General features: G+C 36.4%; 1 protein-coding gene across 10 annotated transcripts in view; it reads left to right on the top strand.

Annotated features, from left to right (window-relative positions):
* fut9 (fucosyltransferase 9) overlaps positions 1-26,117 on the top strand; it is a 104,998-nt gene extending 78,881 nt beyond the window's left edge. For 8 of the 10 annotated variants that reach the window (XM_008117631.3, XM_062969050.1, XM_008117634.3 and 5 more), the window contains one exon: positions 12,816-26,117. In XM_008117631.3, coding sequence (XP_008115838.2) covers positions 12,816-13,900 — 1,085 coding nt within the window. In that variant the 3' untranslated portion in view covers positions 13,901-26,117. Of the gene's footprint in view, positions 1-611; positions 7,673-10,389; positions 10,466-12,815 lie in introns of those variants that run through there. The other 2 variants (XM_062969054.1, XM_062969051.1) reach the window with 2 other exon arrangements.
* The last annotated feature ends 1,155 nt before the right edge of the window (positions 26,118-27,272 follow it).

Below are 27,272 nucleotides of genomic sequence, written 5' to 3'. Positions count from 1 at the left end.
GTAGTCAATGTTTTCAATACATCGTGATATTTTGGTACTAAATTTGTAAATACAGTAATTACAACATAACATTACTGTGTATTGAACTACTTTTTCTGTCAAATTTGTTGTAGAACATGATGTTTTGGTGCTGAATTTGTAAAATCATAACCTAATTTGATATTTAATAGGCTTTTCCTTAATCCCTCCTTATTATCCAAGATATTCGCTTATCCAAGCTTCTGCCGGCCCGTTTAGCTTGGATAAGTGAGACTCTACTGTACATACATACAATTATTCCAAAAAGGATCCAAAATACTTACGGTTCCAAGCATTTTAAATAAGGATACTCAACCATACTACTGTTTTTATTTTTTGACCTGTTTGCTTAAAGTTTGACTCCATTCCAGCAGGGGACCAAACATACCAAATTTGAGGAGCTGTTTGTGGAAGGCAGAACATTTTTTCTGTCTGTTTATTGAACTCTGAATTGTAGCTTCTGCTATGATTTATTTGTATGATACTATTGGAAACCCAAATAAAAACTCCCTAGACTTCAAATACATGTGGCATACATCAATACTGTTGGTTTATTTGTACAAAATATATGTTTCTTGTTTTCTGCTGCTGAGAATGTTGTCTACTTCTCTACAATATATTTGCATTTCAATTTTCTATATATGTTGAATGTATCTGTAGTGTTGTTTATGACCAACAGACATTAGAGTTTTCATTCAGCAACATTATGTTTGCTTTTTCTCCTCTTCTCATTCTTTCTGGGTGTTCCAGAGTCCTTGAGGATTCTCTTTATTTATCATGTATTATATTTTAATTCACTATTAACATAATTTGATGTTACTTGGTAGCAAGTATTTTACTTTTTTAGTTCTAACATATTGTTTAGATGAGTAACTATTTGTGACATAAGATCAGAACTTTTCCTGACAACTGGTTAGGTCAATGTGGGGTCTGTTTCACTCTTGAAATGTCAGATTTCTACCTAAAGATTTGTTCAATGAAATATGCAGATTTCAAGGGGATAGCTATTCCAACCATAATTTCCCTTTTATTGCTTTCACTGATTTTGTTTTAAAAAGCAAACATTTATTGTGACTCATTTCATAGTAAACGTTTTTTCTTTTATTCTTATGAATTCTGTTATTCTTAAGACTCACAAAAAATCAAAAAAGTAAGACTGTGTGTGTTTGCACAGAGTAACATGATCATAGTTACACTGTCAGAGATAAAATAAAATAACAATCAAATAAAAACAGCAAAACCTAAAATGTTAATACATTTTAGTTTATATTTTGAGCATGCATTTGACTAGAAACTTCACAACTGGAGACTTTACATTTCTTTTAATCAGTAAAATCCAGCTCTTTTCACCTTTCTTTAACCTTTACCAACAAAAGCACACATTTTCTTTTAAGTTGTAGATGAGCTCAGCCTTCATTCATGTGTTTTCATGAATTGGGTATAGCAAGCAATGATAAATATGCCAATTTCCTCCATAAAATACATAATAACTGTGTATATTGTTTTGTATTCCTGAAGTATAATATAAAAAAACATATATGAGAAACTGCACATGTCTACCCTAGCCTTTAGGAAATGTACCCACGAGCATACACATGTCACTGTTTCTCCCTCTCCTCCTTTTTTTCCTTCTCAGATCTGGATTTATTTGCTCTTAGTGCATATTTCCACCAATTTCCCTTCATACACATAAATGCCATATTCTGTTTAGACCTCATTCATGTGGTTTTCAGATTTTCTGCTATGTAAACTTCATTTACTAGCTATTCCAAATTGTTACAAAAAGCACTTTGTAGTTCACAAGATGTTGCACCATGAAGCAAGCCAGTATGTCAGTAAAGATTTGAAGTAGGAGTTGTTTATTGTTTTTTTCTTTTTGCAACATCAGATATCACATGCAGCCTATCCATGCTCCAATCATGGTGCCTCATTTTCAGCAGTGTTAAATCGATTTCTGAACAGAGAGTACTCACACAATTGCTTGCCTTGTACTGTGAAGCAGAGCTTTGTCCAGGCACTACATTATTTTGTCTTCTTAGAATTGACTAATACTGGAAATTCCACATAGGCATGGCTTTGGATTTGTTGTTTTTTTCCAAATGCAAGTTAGCTCAAAGTCAGCAATATGTATGCTATCTTGTGTGAGAGGCATCACAAGGCATCTGGGAAAACCCACGGGTGGAGCTGATGTTAATTTGAATCTATCTTGAGACTTAAATGAGTGAATTATTAGGATGAGCAGATTTTTAGATGTCAGTAGCTTCTCAATGGGTTTACATTAAAATTCAAATCCTTGTCTAAAATTCAGTAGTTTGATAATACACTGCACAACATTTTTATAAGCAGCTTTTAAAAATTAATTTTAAGTATGATTTTTTTTCTAGTAGAAGTATAAAGCAAGCACATGCTGACCTTTAATATTTAATCTTCTGGATGAGCATCATCGTATTTTTTCCTTAGTACTTTTCTTTTTTTAGCTCCAGCACAGAAGAGCTTCAGAGAGAAAATGGAAATTACCCTTTTATTGAAAGTAATCAAAGATGCTTCATTCCTCCATATTGTCATTCTAGAAAAGCACATTAAACAAAATAATGAATACATTGAGAATATTTTTCATAAGTTTTACAATGGAAGATTTCTGAATTACTATGGAAGAAAACAATGTACAGTGGTACTCGGCTACCTGCCTCCCTGATCAGTAATGCAGCACATATCCAGCCACTGCAAAATAGAACTGATTGGGAAATATCAGTCTTTCTTTTATGAAAGACAAGGCTTAAAGAAATAGCAAAACAATAAACACTGAGAATATTTGGTCCTAAGCTTTCCTGCTTGCATATAAAAAGATTTGCTGTGCCCATTTGTTGGAATTTCTTTACATATTTTTATTAATAGATGCACAGCATTCAAGGGGAGGAGTAAATTACATGTAGAAATAGCTGGAAACATATTCATTTGAGGTAAGTATTACATTATCAATTTCTGGACAGTTGAAAATGGCTAGATCATATATCAGCTGCTGTGATTCCAATAGCAAAGCATGCCTGAGCTTGCAAAAATGCATGTAAGTTTCAGTTCATCGTTGCAACCAGTAGAATTTACTTAAAATTAAACATATATCGGATTGCATTGCAGCTAAAATATATATCTGCCTTGGCAATATTTTGGTTCTTCTTGGAATTTGTAAGAGCCAACATTATAAAATACAGCCTGTGCCAGATTTGCCTTGGCAGCATCCCTTCCAAGATACATCTTCTAATTTTAGCTAAGCAAGTGGCAGTATAAATCCCCAGTGGGGAAGTCGCAGCGATAAAACTATTACAAGATCAGCTGTTTACAAATTACGTCTTGCCGGCTTGCACAAAACGACAATTTTGAATACTTTTCCAATAGCCTCCTGGGAAGTTGATTCTGTTCAGTCTGGTTTGGAAACTGTATTTGAACTTTTCTACTGTGAAGTACTTTCAATTCACTTTGCTAGGCTGCTCTCAAAATGGTTGAAATTTATTTCATTTCATTTATCCTTATCAGCTAGAGGTTATCTTTCCAAAAACGTATTTGGTGATAAAATATTTCATTCCATTTGTCGTCTAAAATAATACAGAATTCTAGTCAGGGATTACTATCTTTTGAGCACTGGAAATACTGGGAACACTTCTGAGTCATCTTTTACCTCTGTTAAAAATGTTACGGACATGAGCTTTTTTTTTTTCAACCATCTACCTTTCAGAAAAAATCTTCATCTGCAAAGAATTTAAAGGTCTTTCCTATAGAACACACCAAATGCCATGCCTCTTGCATAGAAGTCTGGGGCAGGTTTCAGGATAGCTGCTAGTAATGCACAGGGACTGGGGACCAGTTTCCCACCCCTGACAGCCCTTGAGTCCTTCAAAAGACCTAATTTTCCCTTTGTTTCCTTCCAAACTGTCAACAAGAAATGATGTTGCATCACTTCTTGTGACCATTTCATGGGCAAAAGAGAGGGAAAGGAAGGATTTGAGAAGGGGGGGGGACATTCTGGGGGAGTTTAGAGGTTTGTGTTTGCATGTGTTTGGGTATAGAGTTTGGGCCTTTTTCACCATGCTGAAAATATCAATAATTTGTGGGATTAGGGGACTTTGGGGATTGATGTTTAAGGGGGGGGCATAAAAATGGGATCTTGGGAAGGCATGAGGATTATGTGTGAAATCAAGATATTTTTAGTTCTACAGGATCTTTAGCCTTCTGGGCCAAAAAAGTACTGGTGCCTCACCAAACTACAGATCTCAGAAATTCATAGATTGGGCCATGGCTGTTGAACTGGTGTCAACTGCATTAATTTTATAGTACAGATGCACCCTAAGACTTCATTGTGTCTCCAGTGGTGCTTTTTGTGTTAGTGGTATTAGTGACTCCACCACTAGGTTCCAATTCTACCTTTAAAGGAGCTGTTCAAAGTATTGAATCTTCAAAAGAGGTTTGACAGCTTGATTAGTTACTTTGAAATTCAGATTAAAACCTGTAGCAGGTTCACCATCACATTGATAGACAAACTGTCTCTTCTGATAAGATCATGTCAGGTAGTAAGTAGCTCAGTAAGCAAGGTCACATCAATTTCTGGGGTTGAGATTGAATGAAAAAGACACATCCTAATGCAGATAGTCCTTTTCAGCACCACAGAGAGCTCCCAGTGCAATACTTGGGTTGTTTTAGTTTTTCCCTGTTCTTAGCAATGGAGAGGCATTGTAAATAAGTAAAATGTGGAAGCTGGCATTGCCTACTCTGCTCCATTGAGTTTTGTAATTCCTGTCTTTTGTGAACCATAGAACATTGAGCTCAAGCTAAATTGAAGAGCCATTTCCTCATCCTGAAAGAACATACAAGATAAAATGCTGAAATTCTTTCCTGAGTGAGAGTCCTCCACATTAGAGCTCATGGGGACAGATTCATGAGACCCAGCCATTCTTTTTCAGTCTGAGTATAGTTGACTGGATCACTGTGGGTATCTTGAGTTGCTTCCCAATGACTGTTATCATTCTGTGTAATCACAGTACCGTGTTCAGAATATTGATTCTCTATATAAATCTTACGTGCTTTACCACACTCACAGAATTGCAGCATAAAAGATGTTAATTCCTTCTTTTCCTGTTGTTCATCCTAGTTATGTTATTTTCAAGGGAAAATTTGATTATTTTCATAGAAAGGTTTCTGGGGTGATGGACAGGATGATCTACTGAGTATAAATTTCCTTAGCAATCAAGTCTTGCATGTGTTTCTTGGACTGGGGCATGGCATTTTTTCAGTACACTTGACCTTTATTCTTGTTTGATTTCACCTCCTAGACAAAGCTTAGATCTTTCAACAAAGTCAGTACAGTTATAATGAGTATTCAAGGTATTGTTGTTGCTGTGAATTTAAATGTGAATACTTGTTGCTTCTCAACACTCCAAAGTCATTGGTCGTCATTAGTTCTGGTAACTTCCTTAAGTTTCTGTCCCTCAAAAATACAATCCATCAATTTTTTGTTGGCCAGTATCTGAACATCTGTGATATTCTAGAGAAAATCAATATGATATGGTTCTTCCTTGAATGGTCTATAGCTGGGAAATAGAAAGAGAAAGAAATGGAGACATTGTAAGGAGAGATATAATACTTCCTTATTTCCACTAGAAGCAGTTACAATTTTTCAAAGACTGGGGAATGTATAATTGCAAGTTTTGGCTTATTATGCAAAGTCTAGGAGATCATCCAGAGACTTCCCAAAAGAGATGAGTTCTTATAAGAAAGAAATAAGGCAAGGAGGTTTTTGGAACTTCTTCCAGGCATAAAAGACAGCAAAAGGAAATATCTGGAGTTATTCTGAGGACCAAAGGTCCTTTGGCTAGCTAAGCATTACAGGTACTTGGATAAAAAAAAAAAAAGATACATCCCAGAGGATGAAAGGTGGCTGGAGCAGGACAATATGCAGAATAGCCTAAAGTATAGCAGAGGAATATAGTTTAACAAAGGAAGAAAAGTGATGTATTTATTTTCTTACCCGCCTCTCCTCATGGCTCGAGGCGAGTTACAGCATTGATAAAAAACACAATCAAAAACACATAATCATTTAAAAACACTCTGTAAAATACACATATTAAAATACATTTACATACAATATATATTAAAATACACAAACAAAATTTGACATAAAATTATGAGGAGGAGGAGGAATAGATGGTAATACTACCATTATACCTCTGATTAATAGCTACCATCCGTATCTGTGCCCTGTTCACCTCACCAGCTCAATAGACATCTTGAGCAATGATCAATCTATTTGCCCCCAAGGAACTAGGAATGGTTCTCTTTGATGTTTGATGTTTTGCTTTATGTTTGATATAATAGGTTGTGTTTTTAATTTAATTTTAGTTGTTGAGTTATAATTTGTTTTATATGTTGAGTTGTCAATTTTCATTATAATGGGTGTATTGTTGTGTTCAGGCATTGAATGTTTGCCTTTTATGTTTGGAATCCACCCTGAGTCCCACTGCGGAGATAGGGTGAATTAGAAATAAAGTTTGTTATTATTATTATTTATTATTATAAAATGTAAGTTTAAATTTTGCCATTAAAACTGTCTGGGTTGGCCTGCCAGAAGAGACAGGTCTTCACTTGTGTCTTAAATTCTGACAGCTGATTTAACTGTTGGAGCTCTACCTGTAGTTTGTTCCACAGCCTTAGGGCGGCTGATGAAAAGGTCCTCTGGGTGACAGTTGCCAGTCAGGTTCTGGCAGGCTGGAGCAGACACCCCCCAGAGAACCTAAGTGTGCAGGATGGATTGTATGGGAGAAGGCGATCATGTAAGTAACCTGGACCCAAACCATGTAGGGCTTTAAAGATCAAAACCAATACCTTGTACTTTGCCTGGAAACTAATTGGCAGCCAGTGGAGTAACTTTAGGATAGGTGTGACATGTTCACTCCTGGATGTTCCCGTAACCAATCTGGCTGCCGTATTTTGAACCAGCTGGAGTTTCTGAACTTGGTACAAAAATAGCCTAATGTAAAGTGCATTGCAGAAATCCAGTCTTGATGTTACCAGCGTGTACACTACCATCTTCAGGTTCTCCAAATCTAGGAAAGGGTGCAACTTGCAGATCAGCTGAAGCTGATAGTAAGTGCTCCTGACAGTTGCATCTACCTGGGCTGACATTTGGAGAGACTGATCCAAGAGCACTCCCAAGCTGTGGACACAGTATTTCAGTGTTTTTGTTAAAAAAAACAGCATAGATCAAAATTCTTGTCTTGTCTTTTTGGGAAGGGAGGGGAAGGTTGTATGGCTTCAGTAGGAATATTTGTAAAAGCAATAAATTTGACATACTGTAGTTTTGGGGAGGGTTGCATTATTTCATAATATTCCTTTTCTTGCTTTATGTGTTACTTGGATATATATTGATATTTAATATGACTAATTTGATATATTTAAGTAGTTAGAGGTGTTGTTGGGCATTATGTGCCATTGTTGGCAGCTATTCTAGCCCCATTCAGTTTATCAAAAGCTATGCAGCTGATTTTGAAAGATGATGGTTGCAATTGTAACAATTAGTGAATGATTCTAAATTTTGCAGCTCATTCTTAAAATGGATCATGATTTATTTTTCTCTGTAGGATTCTTCATCCCAGAATTTAAAAGGAAGGTACTGTTGCTTTTGTTTGACTTTGTTGTGTTTTCAGTCTCTAGCTTGTTCTTTTCTTGAACAATCAATACACCTGTCTGATGTTTGTGAAAAGATTGTATTAAGCCCCAGCAAGATTACATTGTGTATTCAGATACAGATTTTGTTATGTTTTTATGGTGACATATTGCTTTGCTTGGTTAGTTGTAGCTAGTATAGCTAAGACTTTCAGAAAAGACAAAAACTGATGCTGTTAGAATTTAGTTGAAAGGATGTATAACAGAAAAGGTTTATGAAGGTATTCAACATATTTTTTATTCCACGTAATTTTTAGGTAGTGGATGGGTCTTCCATGAGTGTTTCTGCTGGCCTATTTCAGGAGCAATTTTCATAATGTAACAGAGCTCCCCCAAACCTTGTGTTCACTATATGTGTAATGAAGCAACTCATTTTTGTCATTATAGAATTTGCAATCCAATGCCTATGGCAGTACTCTATGGAAAATAAAGAATAGGGTGAAATTGGTATACATGAAATAGGATACATGAAAACCTATAACCAAACATTCATAACACAACGTATATATATATAATGGTTATATAGCAATCCCAGAAGCAAAGCTATGGCAGAAGCAAATGAGCTCCTGAGATTCTCCTATTCATGAGAAAAATCATCATTGTGAGCCATGGGATTTTGGGACTTGTAGCCCAACCAAGTAATTTGTTTAAGCAACACTTGGAAATTACAGATGGGGCATGCACTCAACAAAGTTCTCAACTTTTCCCAAATTATGTTCTTTTTAGTTATCATAGTGTTTGTGGTTTAATGGAGTTTGATCATATCTCTGATTTGACATAATCTATGGAGGATATAAAGATCTTATTGTATTTCAAAAACAGTCAAACATCTCATTAGTATTACAGAAATAAGCACCCTAAAAACTTGTCCCTATGGATTTGTTATATTATACTGACTGGATGCAGTGGGAAAATTTCATCAATGGAAGCAATTTGGTCAACAGATTTGGGAGGAGGTGATCTCCCATCTCCAGCTCCCAATGCATTCCAAAATCCCAGAGTTGACAGAAGAAAGTCCCATTGAAGAAAGTCCCCATGCTGGTGTTGTGGGGTCAGTGGAATATTAGATTTAGACCACCCAGCCTAATCTTTACATGTGGTTATCTCCTCTGTCCCATTGTATCCTCACAAAAAGCTTGTAAGGGCAGTAGACAGAAAAAGAAAGAAGAAGAGATAGATTTTTAGAAGATAACCCAGGCAGATGGGAGTTTAAAACCAGATTTCCTTGGTCCTGATTATAATTACTACAGCACAAATTATTGCACATTACAACTATATTGACAATAGTATAACTGATACTATTGATAATTTCTCTTAAAGACGAGAAAATGGAATATAGGCATCATAAAAATGACCAAATGGCTTGCTAAATATAAAACCATATTTAAATTACCACCTTGCTCATCCACTGAATTGCTTTAGGTTGGAAGGTTAGAAATACTTAATCCTTTTTCTATCCACTGCTTTTTCACAAGAAGGTTCACATCCCTTTCAAGGCTCTGGTTTCTAGATGCATATTTATCCTATCACACTCATGTCACAAGTCCTTACATTGGCTACCTCTTCTCTCCAAGGAACTGAATGGCAGGGAGAAGACTCAACGTGTTGATCGATGCTAGGATTTCCTCATGGGTTGCTCTTTTCTGAATCAATCCATATTCCTCTTGAATAGTTCCAAGGTCAGGCTACTGTCTGTAGCCACAACCGATTGATCATTCAGAAACCTGGTTTTGCTCCAGGCTAGCTGTCTAGCAGAACAAGTTTGCTGGGTTCCTGAGAAATGTCTCAGGAATCCAAGTTAACATGTATTCTACTCCCTCCAGGTAAAGATGGGCCAACGTATTTAGTGTAGCCTTTTTCCTAGAATATTTTAGGCATAGAATTGGAACATCACCACCCACCACAAACACACACACCACCAACTTTAAGACTGAGAGTGCACCTACAGTGTAGAATTAATGAATTTGGGAGTTTAGTTTTATAATATTTGTAGCCTCCTCTGCCAAACAGCGCTGGTACCTCTCCAAACTACAACTCCCAGAATTCCACAGGATTGAACCATGACAATTAACACGGTGTCAAACTGCATTAATTTAATGGTATATGCACCCTGAATAGGTCTTTAATTAACCTTTTAAGACATTTGGGAAAGAGTATCATCTCATTTCACTTAAAATGCCCCCCTTCCCCAATGTTGTGTAATTTGAAGCGGTTAATAAGATTCCTTTGGTTCCTTAAGGAGCCATCTCATATTCTAAGGCAACACAAAAATGGTAGAAATCTTACCCAAAGCCCCAGTGTTTTCACAGGGAATTGAGATTCATGTGAATGTAAGGGGGTGCATAGATTCAGGTGAGCATTACTCAAAGGTGTTGGGATTATAATCTTTGTGCTGGTATGCCAGAGTGAGCATTGTAGCAAGACAAATGTGCTGTGAAGCGTTTTTTCAAAATAATTTTTGAAAATGTCTGCTCTATTTTTGAACCTCCTCAAAGTATTGCTTCAGGTTGGATATTCCAGTTTAGTGAAAAGAGATCCAGTTCTGTCCTCTGTTTCTTCAGTTATTGTCTGTTTATACAGGGGCTGGCCTATGTCACATATAATTAGCCTCTGGTGAAACCTTTTTGAAAAAAACATAAATGTCTATTTTCTAACCTGTAGAATGGAGTACACAGATAACGTTGAACATAACAGGAACTGTATGAAGATCCTACTGAGCATAAAGTGGCAGGAAGAGGTAACAAAAACAATACAAACAGTAGTGGAACCAGTTCCACAATACACAGACATTCATTGTTGTCTCCACTTGTTATGGTTAAATTAGGAAAATGCCATGGCCCAATGAGGGATATAGGTATTGGGGGAGGTATTTTGTAACAAAACACAAAGATATGGGGAAACATCTGATAAGAGAATCGGCACCATACAAGGATAGTGGGAGTTAGTGATGCAAGTCAGACAAGTCCCAAATGTGTGTTATTTTTGCAGTCCTAAAACGACTTACAAGGGAGTAAATCCCATTGAGTACAGTGAGATTTACATTCAGAGAATTGCACTTCTCCAAAAAAGAAAAATAACTTTGTATTTACTTTTGTAAAAAGAACATTAAGTACGCTAACTCTGCTATTAAATGAGATTTCAGAAAAAACCATTAACCAAATTTCAATGAAATGAACACAGCTCTTGAGCTTTTACACAAATAGGATGCTGTATTTGTGCCCCTTCAAGTTACCCATCAATTTATGGCAAACCCACAAATTTCATAGGGGTTTCTTAGGCATAAATACTTTTAAGGTTTTTCTACCAGTTTCAGTCCATTGTTTTAAGGGAAGAATGCCATATAACTTAGGCCCCTTCCACACTGCCCCTATATCCCAGGATCTGATCCCAGGTTATCTTCTTATCCCAGATATCTAGCAGTGGAGACTCATATAATCCAGTTTAAAGCAAATAATCTGGGATCAGATCCTGAGATATATAGGGCAGTGTAGAAGGGGCCTTGGTCCCCTGGTGTCACAGTGGATTAAAGCTCTGAGCTGCTGAACTTGCTGACTGAAAGGTCAGCAGTTCGAATCTGGGGCGCGGGCTGAGTTCCCGCTGTTAGGTCCAGCTTCTGCCAACCTAGCAGTTCGAAAACATGCAAATCTGAGTAGATCAATAAGTACCATGGTGCTTCATGCAGTCATGCTGGCCACATGACCCTGGAGATGTCTACGGGCAACACTGGTTCTTCGGCTTAGAAATGGAGATGAGCACCAATTCCCAGAGTCGGACACGACTAGACTAAATGTCAGGGGAAACCTTTACCTTTATCTTTTAGAAGAAGCCTTATTTTTCAATCATGCCTGTGGATATTTATCCAAATTGATATGATATATGTCAGGGGGAGATAGGGACAAGGTTGGAAATTAGAGGAAAGGCATTTGCCTTTCCAAATAGATAGATAGATTGATCAATTGATCAATCAATAGATAGAACCAGGCATACAAACATACAGATATGGAAGGGCCAGTGATTAAAACCCTTTATTTCCTTACCAAACTCCAACTGATAATATATAATGGAAAATATATTTGCTTAAATTTGTAGGTATACCGGAAGGTATGGATATAGTAGCAATTGAAAAAAAATTAAACTATCCAGTTCTGGAATTCCTTGATAGATGATAGAAAGTTTTGTTTTACATTCCTATGTCCTATCCCATGAAAACATACCAACATATGCACCAATCTCTGTTCTAACAGTATTTTTTGACTAATTTCATCCAGTTTTATTATTATTATTATTATTATTATTATTATTATTATTATTATCCATCTTACAAGATCTTACAGTCTCTCTCTCACTCTTGTCTTGCTCTTTTGCTCTTTATATATGTAGTGTTTGTAAGAGATACCCTTATATTATCTTGTCAAATGTCTATGTCATTAGCAGTGCAAAAACAAGATAAATAATATACATGATCAATCATTACATTTTCTTTTTCATTGGTAATATTATGGACAAGAGATTTGCTGCATGTTTTTGTCTTTTGCACATTATTGCTCCAGGATAAATTCATGTTGTAGTAATAGTTGTATTTTAACAAAAATTACTACAATATGTCTTAGAGTCATCTTATGATGTGTCTTGGAACTGTAAGTACTTTGTATATTCAAATGCTGTGTTTGTTTCCTGTATCATGAATAACGTATCACTGATTGGAACTAAATACATGTTTAGTTAAAACGGTTGAAGCTTAAAGGGCCATGGAAGCTTCTGAAATACATTGGAATCCCTGGGAGCTTCTTTTTTGTTGTTTCTTTGGATAAAGGGACCGGGAAGTAGAGGCTGTTCCAGAAAAGCGATAAAAAGTTTTTTGGGATTAAAGTAAGCCTGAAGTTGAAGTCAGATTGAACATGACGGAATCAAAATATATTAAATGAGTTTATTGAGTTTGTTAATTAGTGTGTGGCAACACATTCAAATCACCAACAAATACCTGTAGAAAAGTGTAAAAATAAGTTTTCAAATACATGTATCCTCATATAAATGTGTGCAGTTTTTACCATGAATCTCAAAATGATTGTCTTTTATTTCCTTCACAGATCAAATTATGACATCATCATCCAAAGGGATTTTCCGGCCATTTCTATTTATCTTTATTATGCTGGGCTGCTTTATGACATGCCTGCTTATTTATATCAAGCCGACAAACAGCTGGATCTCCAACCCCATCGAATCAGCAAGCTCAGTTCTGAAAATGAAGAACTTCTTCTCTACCAAAAGTGATTATATCAATGAGACGACTATTCTGATATGGGTGTGGCCATTTGGCCAGACGTTTGACCTGAAATTTTGCCCAACATTCAACATACATGGGTGCCATCTCACTACTGACCGCACACTGTATAACCGCTCCCATGCCGTGCTCATTCACCACAGAGACATCAGTTGGGATCTGACTAACTTACCTCAGCAACCAAGGCCGTCGTTTCAGAAATGGATCTGGATGAACTTGGAATCGCCAACACACACTCCGCAGAAGGCTGGGATTGAACATCTTTTCAATCTGACACTCACTTATCGCCGTGATTCAGATATTCAAGTGCCTTATGGCTTCATGATGGTCAACACAAACTCCTTTTTGTTTGAAATGCCAAATAAAGAAAGGCTGGTTTGTTGGGTGGTGAGTAACTGGAACCCTGAACATGCAAGGGTCAAATATTACAATGAACTAAGTAAATACCTTGAAATACATACCTATGGGCAAGCATTTGGTGACTATGTGAGCGACAAAAATTTGATCCCAACTATTTCCACTTGCAAGTTTTACCTTTCTTTTGAGAATTCTATCCACAAAGACTATATCACTGAGAAACTTTACAATGCCTTTCTGGCTGGATCAGTGCCAATTGTTCTTGGCCCTCCTAGAGAAAACTATGAGAACTATATCCCAGCTAGTTCTTTCATACATGTGGAGGATTTTCTCTCCCCGAGGGACCTTTCAGAGTATCTTTTGATGCTTGACAAAAATGATAAATTGTATATTAGCTACTTCAACTGGAGGAAAGATTTTTCAGTGCGCCTTCCTCGATTCTGGGAATCACATGCCTGCCTTGCGTGCGACCATGTAAAAAGACACCAGGAATACAAATCCGTTGGTAATTTAGAAAAGTGGTTTTGGAACTAAACTTTGAACTTTTTGCACTTTATACTAAAAAGCAAGGAAAAATAATTATTTGAAGATGAAGAAAACATCATCAGTCAAGGGGATCACTGTTTATCTTGTCCATTCTTGGGTATAACATATTCCATTTAGACTACTGTTCCTAAATCTGGATGATTAATTCAGAATCAAACCTAGAACCTTTCTTTAGAAAGTAGGAGGGAATCTGATTATTTAGATATGCCTTTGAAAAGAAACTAAGAACTGGCAACCTGAGGGAGATGCTCGATTGCATTGTGGAAGCAATGGGCATTCTCATGATTTCTTGTTATATTTTAATGCAACAACTACCCAACATGAAGAATTTACAAGTAGCAAATTTTGCAGTGTGCAGCTAAGGGGTGGAAAAACTAATCCGTAACTCAAATGGAAGCATTTTGGAGATCCATACATGTGTCTGGCACAAAATGGATACACAAATATTTCTTTCTGAGCCACTGGCATGGAACCTTATTTATTTTGTTGGAAATCCTGCTATGTATATAGCTGGTTATATGCACTGAAGAGTAATGTTATTGTTTACCATTCTTTTTAAAAAATATTTTATCCCATTATTAAATGAATTACTCACTGGCCAATATATGTGGTGATGATGTTTACGTTGGCTCAGATCATTTCCTCTGGGAGTGGGGGAAAATGATAAAAATAATGACTTTTGGTAGAGTAGAGGTTCGTGGTAGACTTGTGGATTTTGGCTTGTGGAACTAGATTTTAAAAAACTCTTATTCATCCTCTCTAATAATATTTTTAAAGCAAAACCCCTCAGAAATACTTGGATTTTCCTCTAATTAAACTTAATGTCTATTAAGGTTTACAAAATTTCCACATACTTAGATATATGTCCTGAAGTGCTTTTCTCTTCCTTTCTTTGTAATTTAATTTTCAGAAAGGTTAAGATTAATTTTTGTTTCAGTTTGGGTCAAAGAAATGTGCCAGGTCAGACTATTCTAGCCCAATTATTCTCCCAAGTTTCAAGTAGAGATCAAGTGCTCCAATCTGGTCCTGTTTAGTTGGAGATACTAACAAATGGTTCTGCGATATTCAAGACACAAATTATGTGATCTATTGCTGAACCATGGTCCCTTCCATGATAAGCAATCATAATGGTCTCATCCAAAATAGAATGGGAAGACATATTTGATGGCCAGTCTAAACTTTCTAAGCTGAAGACACAAATAGGTTTTTTAATGTCTTGTTTCACGATGGATGCAAAACCCTTTTTATCTAGAGTTTTTGGGGCACAATGAAAGACTGCAGCCTCTTTACCAAGTATAACATGACTGCTGACAGAACTGCTCACCTGTTTGAAATGGAGAAGAGGAAGTAAGCCAGTGACCAGATGGTTACCAGTACCATCAGTATTCATGATTTGTTCAACACTGTTCAATACAGTTTGAGAGCTGGTGCTGGATATAATTTCTTCTGCCTTCCCAGCATTGTTAATCTGTGAGCAGAGACCTGTTTCTAATTGTGTTTTCATTGAGTAGTAGAACATTAAATTCTATTTCAAAGACATATGTAAATGTACCATATTGTCCAGAATGTCTAGTAGGCAGCTGACTTGGAAGATATTGAAAATCAAGAAATAATTTTTCCAAGTATAGAATACTACTATTCTGAAGATAAATTAAGGTGACTTCAGCGCATTGAGATATTGCTATAATGACTCCAGGGTGTATATTTTTGAAATGAATATGGGAAGTTGCAACCATTATTTTATTTTAAAGGATTATTCCACTGACTCAGCACTTTGTGGCTTGATCTCCTGTCCATTTGTGAATGTATTAACTGAAATTTTGCTTGAAATCACATAAATTCAACAGAAAACAATGACTTGTTTAGGTAGTGTGGATGGGTTGCAAGAAGAAATATGTACTCAGAGTTCTTTTCTCGCCGGTTTCATCAGGGAAAACTGTGCTGCTTTCTTCAAAGAATATCATTGAATAAACAAAATCTAGAAGTCTTATAAGGCAGCAGAGCCCTTAAATACAGTTAACTCTAAATTCAGTAACTGAAGAGATTAAATGTCTAAAGATATGAAATGAAAGGATAAAGAATTAAATGTACTTTGAAGTGTGTTGCTTTGATACTATTTACTGTGCTGCTCCAGTGAAGAACTACACCTTTTAAAATTGTTGTGGATCCTAGCAGCTAATGATATTTAACTGTAATACACACTCACATTAAGCTTCAAAAGGTACAAAACTATTCTAGTTTTGTTTACAAAAATCTCAAGACTCAAATTAAGCATTTTCCTCAGATTTTTCTGTAGTATTTGAGTTTTGCAGTTGCCCATTTCTAATTCTGTCAAAATCAGTTCAAGTGTGCCCTCTCAAGAGACTAGCAGACCCATGGAAGCATCTCTGAGAACATGCCTACTTCCTTTAGCTCACCACTGTGTCCTTGTCTGCTCTACCAGTATACACAAACTCAATAGATACAAGCCTACATATCTGCTTCTTATGGGATCTAAAACCCTATGTGTTTAATATCTACATTATGGGCAAAAATTGTTCATGAAAGAACAGCTCTTAACCACAGCAGTGGTTCTCAACCTGTGGTCCCCAGATGTTTTTGGCCTATAACTTTCATAAATCCCAGCCAATCCTGTTAAGATTTCTGGGAGTTGAAGGCCAAAAACATCTAGGGACGCCAGGTTGAGAACTACTCTACAGTGACCCCTTCTCCCAAAAGGGGGGCAAATCAGCTTTGTGGCAGTTGCATGATGCACAGAGCTGATTCAAGTCACTGAGACCTTGAACCACGTTAACAAAAGTCATGACTTGCTCCAAATTCTCCATGAGAATCCAAAGCAAACCACAACTTTGGATCTGTGTAAGGTGAAAGCATACACAATTGTTTACATGGCCACACCTCCCATTTTCATAGTCACAGTGGGCATAACATGACTAGTAGCCATCACTTGTCACCTGAAGCTATGCTAGTCAAAGCAACAAGGTGATCAGAAAAGGAAGGGTGGGGAGAGAGTCAATTCCTCCTCACTCTGCTCCCACGTCATTTCGACACCTTGACCAATGCCACTTCAGATGATAAGCCATGGGCACGAGTCATGTCATGTTTACTGGCCACTGTGACAACACGAATAGAAGGGGATGTTACGCTGCCAGACAGTTAGGACTCCCACCTCCTCAGCAGTGAAGGGGCTCACAATCAAAACCATCCAGGTGCTGATCCAGCATTTGCCATTCTGGGTCAGCCCTGGGATAAAGGGTCCATGTAGAACTGCCTAATATCCACATAGGGCTGAAATATATGAACCCAATGGGCACTGTGATCAGTTCATTCCATTTTATTTGTTACATTTTCATTCATTGTCCACCAGCAGGTGTAAAGATATATTATTTACTGTTCTATTACCATGTAATTTATGGCAACAAACATATCATCTTAAATGAAGATGTAGTCATGTTTAGAGTAAACCCATTTTTTCTGTGGGAATGTTATACAAAAAAAAATCCTAATCCCCATTGACCAATTATGACCAAGTCTGGATTCAGTGTGATGGTTATGTTAAATAATGTACAAATTAACCTTTGCTGTTTGAAATATAATTATTCATAGCCATTCATAGCACAGAGTCACTGTGAATTTGCAATGTAACTCTGTGTTAATTGTGATCTTTTGTACCAGAACTTTGGACGTTGCATGTTCCATTAAACATCTAGGCAAATGGATCTGTCATGCATTATAGTTTTTTCTGTTCTTCTCAGATAAGACATGTGGCAATTACTTCTTAATACAGTAATTGTTTATTGAGAGAAGTGTCATATAACCTGTGAATTAATTACAATAGAACAAAGCTATTGGTATGCATTTCCTTGAATGAGAAACCATTCCTTTTGTGAGCACTCTCATGTACAGTGTGGTTCACATGAAATACTGATTCAGAGCAGTGATCTCAAAGGTTTATGAAGTATAAAATCAGAGGTTGAAACTGACATTTCCATTTTTAAAATGATTTGATCTTCTCATTCCTGAATATTTGTGTCACAGTTACACGTATAAAGTGATACAATAAAATATAGTCTTTTTTTAAAACCTAAATGGAGTTATCTAACTTGGATCTGATGGTGCCTGTTACAAGCAGAATAGATTTTTGCTTGTAGTGGGGTATGGGGAGGGAAAGAAGATACATTATCTTCAATGTTTCTCTCCAGCTGGACTCCCCTGTGTCATTATCCATACATTCCTAAACCTTCCCAAGCTCCCAGATTGATTTGAAGGGCATGTTGGATTGCTGTGGTAGGAAGCCCACATCTGTGTTGTGGATTCAGTTCATAGGACCCAAACTTCTTTGTATATATTATATCATATAATCATACATTGTATTTTTATTTGTATTTTTCATCAAAGCAATATGCTGCAAATCATAATGAAGGTTGTGTTTCCAGAACTCTTTTTGTGTCATGTTAATGAAATCCAAAAGAGAATACTTTGTCAAAGTAATTTAGAACTGGAGTTTTTCTCCAATCACAGTATTGCTGCTGCATGTTTCACAGTAGTGACTGCTCCTGACCCTTAAATATTTTTCTTTTCCCAACTGGTATTCTTTTCCTTCTTTTAAATATTAAATCAAATTTAAATGGTATAATTGCCTTTATATCATAGCTTTTGGATGCACCACGGCAGAAACATGATGCATGTTTCTTTCCTACAAGTAATCACGTAGCCTTGGTCCAGCAAAAATGTCATATTGTGGCCTTTTGTGGACTAGGTCAGACATGTCTCTTCTGTGCTAACTGCAGTGTTCTTCTGATCTTTAAGGTGATTTGATAAATTCCTGATGGAATTTCTGATTTTCATATAATATTTTAAAAAAATAGTTTTGTGTCAGCCTAAATACCCTAAAGGTACCAGAGATCATATGATCTTTGAAGCTAAGATCTCTAGTTGGTACTTGGATAGGAGATTGCCTTTGAATATCAGGTGCTGAAGGCTATGTTTCAGAGGAAGGAACTAGTAAAACTACCTCCAGATATTCCTTGTCTGAAATTCACTGGACTGTCTTAAATTGACCCCATAGTGTCTTGGATCCCATATTGAGAGAAAGTTCAGATATACATTAAATAAGTTGTCAAAAATGTCCACCAGTATATTTAGTCTAGACAAATTATCTGGAGACTCCAATACATCTCTGTCACAGCTGTGCTAACATTTTGGTATAACTGTTGCTGAAACACTGAAGCAAAGCTGGACATGAAAATAATTTTTATAGGAGCTCTCAACCTGGTACACTGTTTCCTTGTATGAGGCCAGACCCCATTGCATTGCAGCATTGTGCATCTCTTTACCCTTGAAATTGGATACAGTCTATTTTTTAAAAAAAATATAATTCCAAATGGATCACATTAAAGGGGCAGAAGTACATTTCAAATTTGTGGGTGTTTGTTTTACATAGTTGTACAGCTATTAGCACTTACAGAGTTAGCAAAAACAGCATGGCATGTTTCGTTACCTCTATAGAAAGAAAACAGGGACTGAATAATTCTGTGTTACACATCAGTGCCACTGTATACAATTGTAGCAATTACGAAGTATTATAGGAAATGAAAATCGTGCTTTGGTTTGCTTTTAAGTGTCTTGATTTTATATTTGAAGACTGATATTTTTATGTGTGAAGACCATGCTGTTTCAATTCTTCCATTCTTTTTCTAATCACTTTAATTGCCACCATCACACCTCTAAAAGGAAATTTAGTTACTCCAATTCTGTAACTTTGTTTCTTGAAAACAAAGTCTATTATTGAATATGGGTAATGCATAGGTTTATATATAAATTATTCTGTGAAATGTGAACATTAACCCAATGATTCTAAACAGGTCTCTTACATTTTACTAAACATTTATTTAAATGCCCTACAATTTATTTAGCACAAGGGCTTAATTAAATGTCCAAGACACTGACCTACCAATATCTTCATTTTAATATCTATACAGAACTAGTGTAAGTCCTAACAATCTTCCCAAACTAGTAAGATTTATTGAAATAGGTATATATAGGGAATTATTAGAGTTGGTCCTCTGAAGGGCATTAGATAGGGAAGCGAGCCTATAAGTTAGCTGCACAATCACTGAATGTTAGTTATGTCAGGTCAATTCACAAGTGATGGAGTTACATCAAAGGTTGACTTTAGAGCTTATGAACAAGAAACAAAAGATGCAGCAAGTGGAATCAGTTCAGTGTTGTACAATTCCTTACATCCCCATTAAACTCTGCTACTAGATTATAAAGGGGGTGTCTTTATTTACTTAATATGTTTGATCTGTTTTTATCCATCTTGGAGTTTTGTTTCTGTGCCACCAAACCAAGCTTAGCATTATATCCAGACAGAATATAATTCTCTCCCATAGTTATCAAATATTTGAAATATTGCAGCCTGCCATTTTTCAAACAGATTACTCATTTTAGATAATTGTTTTCTAGAATTGGGAAATAGTGTCTGTTGATGGCATAAATATAACTAGGGCAGATGTGTAGGTGCTTTATTTTGGATAATGAGGGAAGGAGCTATCACTTGAGTACTTATAAACAATGCACAACTTCTTCCAAAGACAACTGTCAAGATGGTAAGAAACTGTTGCAGCCATTGGCTAACTGAGTGAATAAAGGAGAGATATCTGAGTGGCCAAAAAGCAGGTGGCCTTGGCTAGAACTGCAGCTGAGGGGAACAGAAACAAGGTCATTCTCCCAGAAGAAGAGCAATCTCCCTTTTCTTTCCCTTGCAGATGAGACAGGTTACAGCTTGACTATTTTGGGTGTCTTTCGCATTTATTCTCCCCATCCACCAGTCAAAAGTTACAGAAATAATAACAACACTAATCCCCAGGTTGAAAAGGCTGAGAGAGGTGCAGATCTGAATGCACAAAACATGATTTTCCACATGTGTGATGCAGAATCCAGCTGATTCTCTTTAAAATTTAACTCCAGTGGCAATCCTGTGAATTTCACAGGTTTTCTTTTAGATAAGAGATTGGTTTTGCCATTTCCTTCTTCAGAAATATAGCCTACAGCCTACAGTACTAATTGGCAGTCTCCCATCCAACTGCTAACCAGAGCTGGCCATGCTGAGCTTTAACAATCAGTTGAGATCTGTGCTTTTGGGGATTTGGCATTGCAATACAGTTGAATATTATCATTGTTTCATCCTAATAAGATTTTAAATATTTCCGTCCGGTATCTTCTGCATGAATGTGAAAATCAGGTCTTGTTCTACAGCCTTTGTAATGAAGATTTTAAACTGTTTTTAAGTAGAACAACCTATACTGAGTCTCTAATTTTGGTTTAGTACAAAACATAGTTAGAAGATGGGTTTGTGGCATGACTTTGCACAATATATTCCCCCAAGAATTGAATTTCTTATGGAAGCAATATAGTCTCAAAGTAGCTCTTAATCTGTTCTTTTAATTATGTGATCTGAAAATCATTGGGTGCTTCTGTTTAATATTCCTTTATTTTTTTCTACCATGTGCATATTTTTATGGGAGAATGGGCAGATTAGTGATGTGGGGAAGATAAGCAAAGCCTTGCATGTATGAATTGTTATCAAACTGAAATTAAATTGATTTTGACAGCTGTTTAGTGCTTAAAGTAATGATGTCACTCCAGCCCTTACTGAGTGAAGATCTCGATTGCAGAACCTTCATCCAGAGGGCAGTTACAAGACTTCATATTAGACTGTCTGTTCTTATTAGATGCAGTAATAATAGCAACAACAGTCACAACAAGAATGGATCTGTAATGCACTACATGAGTTTTAGGAGCCTACGTGATGCAGTGATTTGAGTGTAGATTCATATCCTTGTTTTAGTCAGGGAAATCCTAGGGGATGGTTTGGGGAAAATTGCTCACTCTCTCCTCCCTCCTGTTATTAGAAGAAAATGGCAGTTGAGACACCATGATCACTCAGGTGGTTTTCCCAGAGTGAGGCTCAACCACTGCACTCTGGATGAGCCAACCCCCGCAGTTTCCACAGGAAACCTGACAGCACAATTTGTGAATAAATCTTGCCAAGTAAACCCTCAGACAGGATCACCATAAATCAGAGCTGATTTGAAGGCACACAATAACAACAAAAGTAATAGTGATCCGAGTCATAACTGCACATGCCAAAAATACCAATTCAGAGAAAGGGATATGTACTATGACAATGTGAATTTATATCATGCTGCTATAAATTGTCTCCCCACATTCAGCTAAGCTTTCAGTTGCTATATGTTTGTTAGCTAGAAGCTAAACATGACTACCCATATTCTTTATATTTTGGTTTTTCAGCTCTGCTTTATAACACAGTTCTTCTGTGTATCCTAAAAATCCCATGGTTCAATACCCAGTGACCACTATTTTGTGATCATATTGTACCCTACCCTTGGAGTAACCAAGTACCGTATGTACATATAGTGAATACAAACTCTATTTCTACAAGAATGTTATTGGAGTAGTCAAGTAAAAACACTCTTTGAATCATTTGAGCTATTCCTAATGTGGAATCATCCAGCATGTACCACACACACACACACATACAGACACACCCACATACATACACAGGATTCTGTCCTTGAGCCAACCAGAGTTAACAGATGTCAAACTCTTCTTGTAAAAAGAGTGGCTTTTAAAAGTGCTTTACTTCTCTGGTAAAATAAGAGGGATTTGAAAGTGCTATTAATTTTGCAGTTAAAAGCTCCTACTTACTTGTTTTCTTGCCAAGAGGGGGAAAATAGATTAATATTTTATAAATTCTAGACAGACAGCTAAAAATAAATGTAAGAGCACTTAAAAGTATCCCAAGTCAGCACCTTTAATGTACGAAAATACTTTTGCTGGAATAAAACTATCTGTCAAGCCATCAATAGTAAAACTCAGTACATGGATAAAATGCTTTGCTATCCACTCACTTCTATTTGAGACATTTTGTTCTTCTTGGACATCTATTGCTTAAGGGATTATTGGCCTGAATCATCAGACATAGCTAAAATGATGGCAATCCAGTGTGAGAGCTGATTCTGTCAATATCATCTCCCATAAAACTACCTCTTAAGGTAGGCAGTGCTCCAAATAAAGAGTTTTCAAGGTACGGCAGTTCAGGGCACTGAAGAAAAATGAGCACTTTCCCACATGTGAAATGCACTGAGGAGCTTATCACATGAAGCAAGCAGTTTGCAATGACAGCTTGACGAAAGCATCTTTGCATTGGATTTGTCAAATGATGTTGCTCCTATTTTGCCGCTCTCCCAGTGAGGAGTAATATCATGTGACAAGTCCAAGACAAAGACTGTTTTCCTGCTATAATTGTGATTTGTCATTCTGTGATAAATTCCCCAGGATCTTTCCACTGTTGCTTTTGCCAAGGCATCCCATAACCAAGAGAGCATTACACTCATTTCCCAGTGTTCCAATCTGCAGACTTTCAGAAGCCCTTTTGTTGGGGGTGGCTTTTGTCTGGGTTAAAAGGTACATTTTGGGAGTCATGTTTAGTAATTAGCCCCAGTAAATGTGAATCCCAAAAATTACAAGATCATACCTCTGATGGATAATTTTGTGAATACAATGCCAGTCCAGGTGCCATTCCTATACTATTCTATTTTATCTATATGCAACCAAAAGGTCGATCTGAAATGTTACTTTCATACAATTTAAATTTTTCAAGGGCAAATTCACACTTGGGTAAGGGGAATTTCCTCATGACAAAGTCTTCAGTTCTATTTCTACTTATCTGGAAGTACACTGCTGGGACTTTCTGTTAGTAAACAAGTATAGGGTTATGCTTTGCATCTTAATGTGCCAACTTGTTCCCAGTGAATGAGCACAAATATTTTAAGAAATGGAGGAAATACTTGTTAAATATGATTTCTTGTATTAATGCACTGTAATTTTGCACTACTTTGTAAAAAAAAGGAAGAAATTGTTTGTAAAAATCTAAAATATGCCAAATGTACAGCATGTAAAATTATATTTTGCTCACTTCATTTCATCGTCCTATTTTCTGATTGTGATGACATGTGTTAACAATAATCGCACCGAACACATCAGTGAATTACTTTGATTTTTATATTGGCTGCTTTCAGATATCAATTTTTCTACTTATTTTTGTATTTTCCATATCTGATTAACACATAATCTTAGACACTAGATTATGAATTACAGATTGATAGAGAATATGTGAATAACCTGAATATACATTCTGTAGGTCAGAAACTGAAACTATGTGCAAGTGCTTTTAGATAACAAAATCACTTTAATTTTCCAGATTACTTGAAATTGGTTACAAAATGGGAGGGGGTCCTATCAGTCTTGCTGTCCTTTCTGATAGTGAATAATGTTGAAATGCTGTAGATGTGTACTGATCAAATTACCCATGATTGGTGTTCTGGTGAAAGTTGAAAATCCTAATGATGAGCTTAGTTCTGGGCAGTCGTAATGAACCCAAGGCTTGATATCAGATTCATTCATGGTGGGTGGTGGCTCCAGTGTCAAGGAGACAGTGAATCTGCTCTGATTAAGCATATCCAAGATGATGAGTTCTCTTCTCTAGATATAGTAGCTCATTTAGACAGCTCATCTAAACTCAGAAAATTTTATAGAAATTACCACTACTTAGGGTAGCAAAGAGAAGGCTATTTTTACATGTAACACTATGCCAAATGCAATACTTCGTTGTTGGGAAATGGATAGACCACAGAACAGCAATTCTTACATCATCTTTACTATGTACAGTAGAGTCTCACTTATCCAACATAAACGGGCCAGCAGAATGTTGGATAAACGAATATGTTGGATAATGAGAGATTAAGGAGAAGCCTATTAAACATCAAATTAGGTTATGATTTTACAAATTAAGCACCAAAACATCATGTTATACAACAAATTTGACAGAAAAAGTAGTTCAATACACAGTAATGCTATGTAGTAATTGCTGTATTTACAAATTTAGCACCAAAATATAATGATGTATTGAAAATATTGACTACAAAAATGTGTTGGATAATCCAGAATGTTGGATAAGCGAGTGTTGGATAAGTGAGACTCTACTGTATTGTTTGACTTATGTCCTACTTTTCTCCAGTGAATGGGACTCAAGGCAGCTTACAATGAACAATATAGGTAAAATGAGGGGACAATTAAAATACAAATTAAAAATAACCAGACCTGTGTTTATGAGACAAGATTCTATGTAACATAGATAGATAGATACCTTCTGTGGGAGCTACCAAATTCTAAAGCAGTGGTTCTCAACCTGTGGTCCCCAGGTGTTTTGCCCTACAACTCCCAGAAATCCAGTCCAGTTTATCAGCTGTTAGGATTTCTGGGAGTTGAAGGCCAAAACATCTGGGGACCCACAGGTTGAGAACCACTGTTCTAAAGGGAGGCAATTCAAAATGTATCATTTAGAGAACTCAAACTCTTCTCTAAGGCTAGATAGAGCAGCCTGACAAAAAGGATAAGACACCCTTTTACCATCTCTCACAGTTCAGGAATTGCTTTTCCATCTACAAGCAGAATATTCAACTGCTTTTGTATTTCAGACATTTGTGTTGTTGTGTTTTGCATGTCACTTACTGTACAAAAATGAAGGCAAATATCCAACTGTGAATTTTTTAAAAAAAGAAAAGAAAAATGCTATCATGGAAAATTATAGCTTCATTCTCAAATACACATTTTAAGAAGCCATGGAAAGACAGAAGGCCTTGTAAAAATGTGTATACTTTTTATTACAAGTTGAAGCTCTTTGTGTCTCTCAAGTGTTACTCCCAAACTAAATGAGGTTTCCTGTTGTTTGAATAAACATTTTACCCTCTTAATATGTGAAAGTAAAATTATATGGTTGTATTCCCTCTCTCCTTTTGTTGTGAAAATTTATGTATTTTTGATAATATGTGATTATGTTCATGAATTCATATTACACTGAATACAGTCTGCAATGATCCATTTTGTGGAATGCCAGGAACATGTAAATATAACAAAAGGTTTCAATATTTTGTCTGGAAATTTATTTTCCACAAGATTTCAAGCACTTCATTTGGTAATGTTTAACATATACACAAATTTATTTATTCAGCATTCTTTCCAACAGATAAGACACTGGATATGTAAATAAATGTCAATAGATGCATAAAGTTGTTGTAACAGATATATTTAAAATAAAAAGACACAATCTAAATCTTTATTCATTTCAGTTTGATTTTTACCATGGTCTTGACCAAGATCTCACTCAATTCAAAAGAAAGTCTGTCTCTTACCTCCATTGTTATAACACCCAAGATTCCCAGCACACCCTAGAGCCACTAGATTCCATCTCATCTTGGAAGATAAGTAGGGTAAGCCCTGGTAATAATTAGATGGGAGACTAGCAATGAATACCTGGTGCTGTGTGCTACATTTCATAAGAAGGAACTGGTAAAGCCACACAGTAATAGAATTTGATCTTTCTGGAGATATATAGCTGCAGTGGCAACAACAGGCATATATCTCCTGTTCCTCTCTAAAATTAAGCAGTGCTATTATGCTCTAAATTTTCCTGTTACATACATTTCAGTTCACTAGGTGTCATTTGCAGGATTGTAAATCTCAGAATGTAATGCCAGCACAATTTATGTTTTCTTTTACTACATCTTGCAGGGAAGAATAAAGGACCAAGATTTTGGTAGTTGTATGTCTTTGGTGGCTTTTGTAGATGTTGTGGGAACTGAATAGTTTTGAGAAGGTGCTGATGAAAACTATAAACCTTCACAGAGATCTGCCTGGTTCTGATATGTTCTGGCTCTCAGCTTCTGGAGGTGGATTCTGTTATATGCTTAGAGACACAATGTGCCAGAAAAGTCAGATTCTTGTATAATAAAAAGTCACAGGTGAACCAAGTCAATTCCACAGACACGCAGTCTAGAGAGTTCTTCAAAAATCAAGAGTGGCATGTTGGGAAGGTCTCAACTATGAGAAAGTAGTCATCCTGATTTTAAAAAACTGAAGGGAGAAGATAATAAGACACAGAACTCAAAACCAGTCCAATGGGCAGTAATCTACATAATCCAAGAACATGTCAGCAAACATACACCAGTCTGAGAAACAGATGTCTACAATGAGAAATCTCCACTAGAAGAATTATAGATGCTTAACTTCAATATGCCAGGGAGTTAATTGCTCCTTTTTATGCCCATGCACAACTTGTTGATTTCTCTTTAGTCCTTTTTATTCACTGCCCTTCTGCAAATAAAGGAAGCCTTTCCTTGACCTGTATGTGCCCTTGTTGAAGAGGTTTGGGGATTTATCTTTCAAGAGGTTGCATCTCCTGTGCCTACTTTTAATTTTTGGGGAAGAGCCGTCA

This window comes from Anolis carolinensis, chromosome 1 (assembly GCF_035594765.1).
Source record: "Anolis carolinensis isolate JA03-04 chromosome 1, rAnoCar3.1.pri, whole genome shotgun sequence".
Taxonomy (NCBI): domain Eukaryota; kingdom Metazoa; phylum Chordata; class Lepidosauria; order Squamata; family Dactyloidae; genus Anolis; species Anolis carolinensis.
Note: the sequence above shows the minus strand (reverse complement) of the source record. Positions and strands in the feature narration are given on the sequence as shown.